We start from the raw sequence: 10,487 nt of genomic DNA, 5'->3' as shown, positions 1-10,487 counted from the left end.
GGGCTGCTGAGGCTGGATCCTTAAGTATGTTGAAGGCTGAGACAGACAGATTGTTATTGAGTAAGAGAATCAATGGTTATGCAGAAAAGGCAGGAAAATAAAGTTAAGGATTAACAAATCAGCCATGATTGCAGTAAAAGATGAAACAGTCCTGAAGAGCTGAATGGCCCACTTCTGCATCTCTGTCTTATGATCTATCTACAGGGCAATGTTTGCAGAGAAAAGTATTTCAGAAACCCTTTAAAGAAGTGTATCTAACAACGCTTCCCTCATCTGTGCTGATTGGGAGACGCCAGTACTTGACTGGGGTGTACAAAGTTAAAAATCACACATCACCAGGTTATAGTCCAACAGGTTTAGTTGGAAGCACTAGCTTTCGGAGCACCGCTCCTTATCACAACCGCCTGATGAAGGACCAGTGCTCCGAAAGTTAGTGCTTCCAATTAAACCTGTTGGACTATAACCTGGTGTTGTGTGATTTTTAACTCATCCATGCTGTTGGTGTCAGCAGTTGGATAAAGTAGGTAAAAACAATGACTGCAGATGAAGATGAAGGGCTTTTGCCCGAAACGTCAATTTCGCTGCTCCTTGGATGCTGCCTGAACTGCTGTGCTCTTCCAGCACCACTAATCCAGAAGTTGGATAAAGTAGACAGAAAATTATATACAGAAGCAAAATACTGTAGGTGCTGGAAATATGAAACTAAAGACAGTACATGCTGGAAGTGTTCACAGTGGGTCTGACAACATCTGAGGAGAGACCTTTCAGAATCCATGTGTTTCGACAAAAAAACCTTGATTTCAATTTATTCAAAACTCAGCCGAAAACATAATTAAGATTGGGATCAAGTTTACTTCTGATTGTTTCTCCATAGATGCTGTGATGTGTTTAGTTCCACCAGTTTCTTTTTCTTCTATCATACAGCATTTTGTTCTTGAGCTAAAAGTTGTTTGATTGTGAAAAATGAATAAGCTGAGACAGGGAAACAAGGAACAAAGACATCAGCTTAAGAGAATACTGCAGTAACAATAGCACAATTCTACTTCTGTTTATTTTTAAATTCCAGCTAATGCAGATTAGTGAGCATGACTTAGAGTTATAGAGTTGTACAGCAAAGAAACAGACCCTTCGGTTCAACTCGTCCATGCCAACCAAATATCCCAAAGTAATCAAGTCCCGTTTGCCAGCATTTGCCCCAATTCTCCATTGAATGTTGTAATTGTACCAGCCTCCACCACTTCCTGTGGCAGCTCATTCCACCCTCTGCCTGAAAATGTTGCTCTTTAGGTCCCTTTTAAATTTTACCCCTCTCACCTTAAACCTATGCGCTCTAGTTTCGGACTCCCCTACCCTGGGGGGGGGGGAAAAAACCTTGTCTTTTCACCCTATCCATGCCCCTTATGATTTTATAAACCTCCACAAGGTCACCCCTCAGCCTCCGACGCTCCGCACTTGTATCTTGTCGATTTATTGATTTTGATTCATTTCACCCCTCCGCAGGGCAGTATCACAGCGATTCTCCCCCTCCTTTGTATTTTGCTTTTTTTAAAAACACAATCGCAATACCATCGTTACCTGTAGCAACAAAAATTAGCTACATAGACACAAAATTATATCGTAAATTTACATTAAAAGCATTTTTATTTGTAACATTTAATTACAGTAGAATGACTTAAAATTTGGCAAAAATCCGTGTAGATATTTTATATACAGATAAACATAAATTGCACCTATCGATGCTTTGTATGTGCTTAAGACTGTATGGTGTTGTCATCTGATCCATACGATTTTCATCTGAACCACTTGCATTTCTCGCTGTATTCCTCCACCCATCTGATTTTTCTAGTCATTTGAAATCCTCTTTCTCCTGATCGTTTTTAACCTGCTGGCGCCGTGCACAGGCGGTTCCCCGCTTCCAACAGGGGAAGAGTCACAAATTGAAAGGAATATCGCACAAGCCAGAGAGACACATTACAGTATACACAGAGAGAGAGAGAGAGGAATTAAAGGGCATCAGTGCACCGCTGCGGGGGACAGAAGGAGCTGTCTCCAGCGGCTCGCCTTATCTGTGTTGCCCCTTCCCAATTGCTGTGCTGGAGCAGAGAGGTTACAGAAGGGGTAAATACACCGAGGATGGCGGAAGAAGAAGCCGGCCAGGAGACTAACCTCGGGGCCTACTCGCCGGTAGACTACATGAGTATCACCAGCTTCCCCCGGCTTCCCGAGGACGATACCGGCTCCACCGACAACGTCCTGCGGTACCGCAAAGACGATGACTCGTCCCTCTGTGACCCGGACACCACAGGTCGGTCTCCCGGGCAGCTATTGAGAAATAAATGTTGGTATTTGACAGAACTGGGCAGGTATGAAAATGTAGACGCATATAACCATGCCCTCATTTTATTGAGGTGTGTCGGATTAGGATGGATATCAGATTTTAAAATGTCTGGGAGACATCGTACTCTGCAGGGAAAGACCTGAGTTCTGCTTTTTAACACCGCCTGCTCCTGAATTAACCCTTTTTTTTGTTTTGGGGGAAGGGGTGGTGTGGTCATTGGGCCGGGCTCCATGATAGGTACAAAGAAGCACTGATTCCCAGTTTTCATTGAATTGAGGAGGCCCCTCCAATCCACCAAAGACAGGCAGCAGTGTCTCAGTGGTTATCACTGCTGCCTCACAGCACCAGGGACTCAGGTTCGATTCCAGCCTCCGGATGAGTCTGTGTGGAGTTTGCACATTCTCCCCTTGTCTAGGTGGGTTTCCTCCGGGTGCTCCGGTTTCCTCCCACAGCCCAAAGATGTGCAGGTCAGGTGAATTGGCCATGCTAAATTAATTGCCCATAGTGTTAGGTGCATTAGTCAGAGGGAAATGGGTCTGAGTTGGTTACTCTTTGGAGGGTTGGGCTGCAGCGCCTGTTTCCACACTGTAGGGAATCTAATCAGTGCATTTCAGGTTGAGGAGGTGTCATAATATTGCCCCACATGTGCTAATGGATTAAGGGTCTGACCTGGTTCTGCCCCAGGTACCACGCTTGAGGTTTTCAGGTGCTGTCCTGGACTGTTGTCTTTGACACCTGTTGCCAAGCCATTGCTCATTAGAGTGGCACATGCCAACCTACAGGGGGAGTTGTCATTTTCCTCTGTCATTAGCTCGTGATTTTGACCTTCCCCAAAGACCCAGGTCTGACCTTCCCAGGCACCATTTGTTCTGGATTTCTACTTTAAATCTGCTTTTTTTAAATAAATCTGAATTACTTTATCTCACAGACACACACAAAGATAAAGTTGCCATGGTCCTACTGGAGTCTCAGGCTGCTCTATCATTGAAGAGAGAGAGAGAGAGAGAGAGAGATCACTGGTGGTACTTTAACCCAAGAGGTTGAGAAGGAGCATCCTTCATGGTAGCCTAATCTGGTGCAGGAATACACACACACACACAGAGCTATATACACGCACGTACACAGAGCCCCTCCCCCCACACACATACACAGCCATATACACGCATGTTCACAGAGCCCCACACACACACACAGCCCCACACACACACACAGCCCCACACAAACACACAAACACCAGCTCTGTCCCGCAATCCCCTCTTAGAGTTGCATGGTTTTTAAAGGTGACTTGAGAATTTCTGTGGTGTTGCCAGGGCAGGTGTCCAGTTGATGATCAAGCTGACCTGGGTGGGCAGGCAGTGGGGAGAAATGAGCTGGGAAGTGGGACTGGAGGTTTCTAGAGTCACTGGATCAATTAGAGTTAGGATTCGAGTTAGCAACTTCAGTTAGATTTTCAAAGGAGGGATCTGGCACAACCCCTTCATCCCCAATTTCTACAACCACAAAAGTACTGAACCTCCCACTCCAACCCTCCATCCTTCGAATGTGCCCAAGCCAAAAAAGTTGACCCCGATTGGTAAATGCCAACAAACCTGTAAGAAGTTTGCTGCATTCATGATCCAGTTCTGCTGGGTTATACCCAGACAAAGGTGGAAATGGTAAGCCTCTTCTCGAGATTGGTGCATGTCACAAGGTGGCAGAATTTACCAATCATGTCCAATGGGTGTTATTAGTGTGATCGGGGCAGAGATGTGATGCCTTTTCATTTGATCACAGCTCATGTTGATACTTGGAGGGAGGAAACAAGTTACAGGCATGGAAGAGAATCTCCATGAGTCTTTGTAGCTCAGTTACTTAAGTGGATGACTTAGTAGGCAGTCCCTTGAGACCAAGGATAACTTTCATCCACTCTGATGTGTGTACTGAGGTCACTAAACTGTCCAATGTTGGATCTAAATATGCTGCCACAGATGGAGTGGGTGGTATTTGAAGAGGTTGGAGAGTTGGATGCTTGGGCTTTAGCACACTCTTTGCTGTTTGTGTTTAGCCTCCACCTTTACTGGTCAGAGATGCCCAAGATGGTTGGCAGATGCTTCTTTTTCAGTGCGGGCTATCATGGGCAAGAGATTATCATGATATGGGAAAGATATGACAGTATTTTTAAGGGAGGCTTTGAGGGGGTCATTAAGCATGTTCTCTGCCATCCTGCCATCTGCTTATTGTGATGAAACTTGGAGGAGGGGGTTTGTTTTGGAAGTGTTGTATCAGGCATGTGGACAATGTGGCCCAGCCAGTGCAACTGACTGGCTGTAACCAGTGCCTGTAGTGAGGTTGGTGACTCAGAAAGAACATGGGTTTTGGAGCACCTGTTCTACTAGTGCATTTTCAGGATTTTGCAGAGGCATTGCTGGTGATAATTACTTTCTGGGATTTAAGATGTCTGCTATATATTGTCCACATTTCTGACACATTAGACATGTAAGAGGCTGGAAGGTCACAGCAAGCCAGGCAGCATCAGGAAGTGGAGAAGTCGATGTTTCGAATATAACCCATCTTCAGGATCCTGGATTCTACTTTGGATTCCAGCATCTGCAAATTTTTTGTCTCTGACTACATTTCTGACACAGCACACTAATGGGATTCCACAGGATCACTGCAATTATTTACAAATATATATTAATGACTTAGAGGAAGAAAGTGAAAGTACTGTGGACAAATTGGCAGAAAGGCAAGTTGCAAAGGGGATCCAGAGAGATATCAAAAGTTTAAGTAAGTGAGCAAAAAGTTGGCAAACAGAGTCTATTGTGGGAAAATGTGAAGTTGTTCATTTTGGAGAACAAAAAAACAGGGTATAAATTAAATGGAGAAAAGCTGCAGAAAGCTGCAACACAAAAGGATTTGTGAGGATTTGCGCATGAAGCTTAGAAAGCTACAGCACAGGGACAGCCAGGTAATCAGGAAGGTCAATGGACTGTTGGCCCTTATTTCAAGAGGGTGGAGTAGAAAAGTACAGAAGTCAAAAAGCAATTGTACAAGTGATGGTGAGACCACATCTGGAGTACTGTGAGCAGTTTTGGTCCCCTTATTTAAGGAACTACATCTTTCATTGGAAGCAATTCAGGGGATTGGTTCGTTAGGATGAACCCCAGTATGGAGGGATAGTCTTATGAACAAAAGATAAACAGACTGGAATTCTGCTCACCAGAGTTTAGACGAATGAGGGGTGATATCATTGAGATGTATGGGATTCTTAAAGGGCTTGATAGGGTAAATGCTGAGAGGATGTTTCCTCTCATGGGAAAATCTAGGACCAGAAGGCATAGTCTGAGAATAAAGGGACACCAACTTAAGACTGAGATGAGGAGGAATTTCTTCCGTCAGAGGGTGAGAATCTTTGGAACCCCTTGACAGAGAGAGCCATGGAGCCAGAGTCCTTATATATATTTAAGGCTGAGTTATATAGGTTCTTGATCAGTAAGGAGATCAAGGAACATGAGGAATGTCGGATCAGCCATTACCCTATTGAATGGAGCAGACTTGAGGGGCTGATTGGCCTACTCCTTTTCCTACTTCTTTTGGTTTTATACAAAAACATAGATAGCAGATGAGACTGCAACAACAACCCAGGGATCTCACTACTCAGAATCACAGGGAAGGCCTTTGCTTGTGGCATACATAAAACACTGCATCTAATTGTAGACGAAGGGACTTGGAAGCGCATAGGATTTTCAATGCTAACAAACCTACTGTGGACATGATCTTCTGGACACACCAGCTACAAGAAACATGAAGGGAACAGTATACCCCTTTGCCTTATTTTAGTAGACTTTAAGGAAGCATTCAACATCATCAGAACAGAACTCTACAAGATTTGGGGGAATATTGACTCTTCACAAAAGCTCCTCGGTCTCATCTACTGCTGCCATGACAATCTGGGAGGGTTTGATGGCACAATTTCTGAATGTTCAAAGGTGAAGTATTAGAGTGAAGTTGGCATCTGTTTGGCGTCTTCTTACCCATGATTTTGAACGTGGGAGTAAGAATCTAGTTATTACCTGTAATCAGGAAATATATTTTCACAATGCCATCAAATGGGTTAGTGGATATTCTGAAATAACAATGGTAAATGTTGCCCTTACAAGTTCAGCAACATATTAAGGAGCCAGCTAACCTATGCACTTTTTTTTCAATGACTCTATAGTGATTGGAACAAGGTCAGCAGATGCAGTCATAGAATATGAGTTCCTTGATTGGGGCTGTTAACCTGGCCCAATCAGGGAACCCTGGCTGACAGATATAAACAGATGTGAAGAAAAAAAAAAATAAACAGATGTGTTCGGGATTCTGCTCACTCTAGGAGCTGGCTGTGAGTTAGCTGGGAGCTGAAAATGTGTTGCTGGAAAAGCGCAGCAGGTCAGGCAGCATCCAAGGAGCAGGAGAATCGACGTTTCGGGCATGGGCCTTCTTCCTGAAGAAAGGCTCATGCCCGAAACGTCGATTCTCCTGCTCCTTGGATGCTGCCTGACCTGCTGCGCTTTTCCAGCAACACATTTTCAGCTCTGATCTCCAGCATCTGCAGTCCTCACTTTCTCCTGTGAGTTAGCTGGGTCAGTGTCAGGTATTCTGCATGTGTGAATAAAGGGTGACTTGGTGACAGGATTCCTTCGTAGAGTTATTTCGGACTCCATGGAATTTTGAAGCGCAGAATAAGACCTTCGCAAGGTTTGTGAAGGTTTGTAGCTCAGGTTGAGGTTTAGGGTGTAGGTTTGCTCGCTGAGCTGTAGGTTTGATATCCAGACAAAGACATGCCAGAGAATTCCTAGAGGCCTGGCACTCCAACCACAACGCCATAAACAAGCACATAGATCTAGATGCCATCTATCAACCCCTCAGAAAACGAACAGGAAATGACATCACCACAAACCCCAGGAACCCCATCCAGGAGAAAGATATAAATAGAAAGCAGGAGACAACAGCTTCGCTTCACTTGGAGGTCGCCACTGATGATGTTACCTAGCCAGGTACTGAAACGTCTGGGTATCAAACCTACAGCTCAGCGAGCAAACCTACACCCTAAAGAATAAGACCTATTTTCCCCTCTGTTAGAATCTTTGAAAAAACTGTCAAATCTAATCCCGAACTATATTTCTTTTCTTCTGCTTGCAAATGAGTCTTTTTTAAGCACTTGTCCAAGACTGGAACTTCCCATGGAATCTGTTTCCACCAGCAGCCTGTTTGCTTGATTTAATTTCTGGCCACAGTGAGTTTGTCAACCTCTGACTATGTAATTCATTATGAAGTTTGGTTTTATGAATGTTAAAAATGGCTGGCTGCATTGTTTGTGGGAATTACATTACCTCCTGAGACAGAAATCAGATAGAAATAAATGTGTTAGTATTACTCGTCTGGCAGCATAGAGAGAACAGACATCAAGAGGCCAATATGATGCTTTTTAGAAAGTTGTTGGATTTTAGGCTACAGAGGAAAATGGGAAGGAGGAAGTGGAATGGAAGGGAAGGTCAGGGAGATGTTAGTGGGTGAGGAAGATTGGAGATTGTTATGATTTCATCTGATGTTATTACTGGACAAGTTAGATCCCAGATTGTTTTAACCAGGTGGTTTTTAACCGAAACACTCGCACACAATATTATAGATTCATTTTAACAATAAAATGGAAGTTTAATACAGAAAAAATGGAGGTAAAATAAATTAAATCAAATTGTTTACATTTAATAAAAGTTTAAAGGTTTAGAAACACCTAGTAAAATATAATTCCATTAATCCCAGACGCATTCCTGTACAGTACTCGCACTAGAGAGTCCTGCCTTCTCTTTCACATCAATAGAGCTTAATTAACCATGACTTCAATTGTCTGTTTTGAGAATCTGATAAACTCTTCCGGGAGGATTCATACAGTTGAGCATTGACGTTTTCATCTTCGAATAGTCCTTCAGAGCTTTAACCAAATATGTCTAGTCTGGTATTTTTAAACTAAACTGCACTGAGGTGACCAGTTACTTAACAGTTCTAATCCAATCTTCTTCTAACATGAGTAACTGTCGTACACACATCTAGCTTGAGCCAGGACTTCCACAAAACCTACCAGGTTAAAAGCCAAATGGTTTTTCCCCAAGCTAAAGGTGCTGCCCTAATCAAAATATTTTAAAAACAATTCTCCTAACCAAAAGCCTGATGCATAACTATTTACTTTGGTTGTTCATAAGCTCTCCCAATGAAAACAAAGCAACATTACACTCTGGAAATCACTCTCTAATACTGTGTTTTTAAATAAATTGCATTGGTGACAGCAATACAAGTTAAATCATTCAACCCTTTCATAGACATAGACAAAGCCCATATACCACTACTTCAAAATTCAAACTCTAAAATAAGTGATATTTTAATGCATATAAATCACACACCTACCATCAAGTGATCAACAGAACAAAAGGCAAAAGAAATGGTAGTGGCGGTAGAAAAGGGATTTTGTAATTTTTGTAATTTGTAATTTATTATCTTGGACTGAGGATTGTTTATAACAAACATAAATCAGAGCAATAAAAGGCAAATGAATGAGGTTTATTGTGTTGGGGTGATGCTCGGGTTTTAGCTATTCGTAAACTATGTCAATAGTTCAGGAACAGTGTGCAATGTTCCTGATTTGCAGGGTATGTTTAGGAAGAATGGTGCCCTCGGCAAACATATATAAACTCAAAACATAGAGAGCAAAAACGTATGTTGTTATTAGTGAAAATAAAATCTGCTTCTAAATTTCTAAAACCTCTTGCCTCCATTTTAGGAACAAAGTCTATGTGCCAATAAGTTTGCATTCATTAATCAAATTACACCTATGCCTGACAATGAACAGACCGATTCATTCACAGTTGAAACATTTAAATCCTCCCCCTCCCCTTGACAAGGCTCAGTGGAAGATTATCTATCAAACACAGAGGTTATTGTGTTAATTTTACAGATTGCTTTATTTGGAAGCCTGTCCCCATTCACCTTGTGCCCACCATTAGCCAGCTTGTCTACCTGCTGATTTTTATCCCATTCTCAGCAGTACCTTCCTTGGTGTTAGCCCACCCTGCCTTGTGAAAGTGGTAGAGTCGACTCAACTGGCTGTGTGGTCGACTGCTGCTCTTTTTTATTCTGTTCTTTGTAATCCTCTCCAGTTATATAAAAATGTGCATTATTCTGCTTTATGAAAATCACTAATGAATCAGCTTCCAACAGCCTTTCAGGCCATGTGTTCTAGATTATAGCCAATTGTTGTACTTAAGATTCTCTACATCCTTCCTCAGGTATGCTTACTATTTGTCTTAAATCTTGTCACAAAATCATAGGACTTTTTACGGTACAGAAGAAGCCCATTTGGCACATTGCCCCCTAGCACCAGCTCTGTAACTGAGCATCATTACCTAATGCCAACCTCCTATTGTTTCCCCATACTCTTTCACACTATTTCTATCCAAATTCTCTCTTGGATGCCAGTGTCCTCTGGCAACTGATGCACACCTTTGTTTCTCCTTATTCCATCAAAATCTCTCACTGCTTGACAATTTGACTACTTCAATAGGTATGTTCAAGAGGAGAAATCCACTTTGCATCTTCAGATATTCCTTTCCCCACCCAGGCCAGGAACTGGTCTCTACCATGTTGCTCATGATGCCACTAAACATTTACTTATCTGAGACTAGCCTTTAACCCAGTCAGTGCGTTCACGTTGCATGTAACTGTGTAAAAGTCAGATTTGTGAGAGCAGTGTTTTAGGGAAAAAAGTTAAGGGATATATTTTTACACAGTCATGTTTTGGAGAGGGATGCCTCCAATTAAATCATATCCATCCAAAGTGTCACTGTCCATTTCTAGCATCTCTGCGTTTTATTGCATTACGTTCGCACAGACATTCAGAAAGCTTTCATCCTATTAAATGTGTATTTGTGATCTGTGTGTTTGAAATCATACCAGATTTGGGACCCTGTCCCACATGCTTACAGACCACAGTTAAAAATCATAACACTGCAAAGTTAGCAGTTCATTACATTGAAAGATATTTTATAGAACTTACTATATCTACTTAGTCGTATGAGGATAAAATAAAGATACGTATAGATGTATGAAATGAGAGTAGGAATAAGCATTGAAATTT

At 42.3% G+C, this 10,487-nt stretch overlaps 1 protein-coding gene across 1 annotated transcript in view; it reads left to right on the top strand.

Moving 5' to 3' along the window:
* Window positions 1-1,597: 1,597 nt before the first annotated feature.
* ggt7 (gamma-glutamyltransferase 7) overlaps window positions 1,598-10,487 on the top strand; it is a 66,555-nt gene continuing 57,665 nt past the window's right edge. The window contains exon 1 of the mRNA XM_087994767.1: window positions 1,598-2,305. Coding sequence (XP_087850893.1) covers window positions 2,134-2,305 — 172 coding nt within the window. The 5' untranslated portion in view covers window positions 1,598-2,133. The remainder of the gene's footprint in view (window positions 2,306-10,487) is intronic.

Source organism: Chiloscyllium plagiosum, unplaced genomic scaffold (genome assembly GCF_037043375.1).
Source record: "Chiloscyllium plagiosum isolate Xiang-an unplaced genomic scaffold, Cpla_swu_hap1 HiC_scaffold_15, whole genome shotgun sequence".
Lineage (NCBI taxonomy): Eukaryota > Metazoa > Chordata > Chondrichthyes > Orectolobiformes > Hemiscylliidae > Chiloscyllium > Chiloscyllium plagiosum.
The sequence above is the reverse complement of the archived record's forward strand: the minus strand, read 5'-3'. Positions and strand labels throughout refer to the sequence as shown.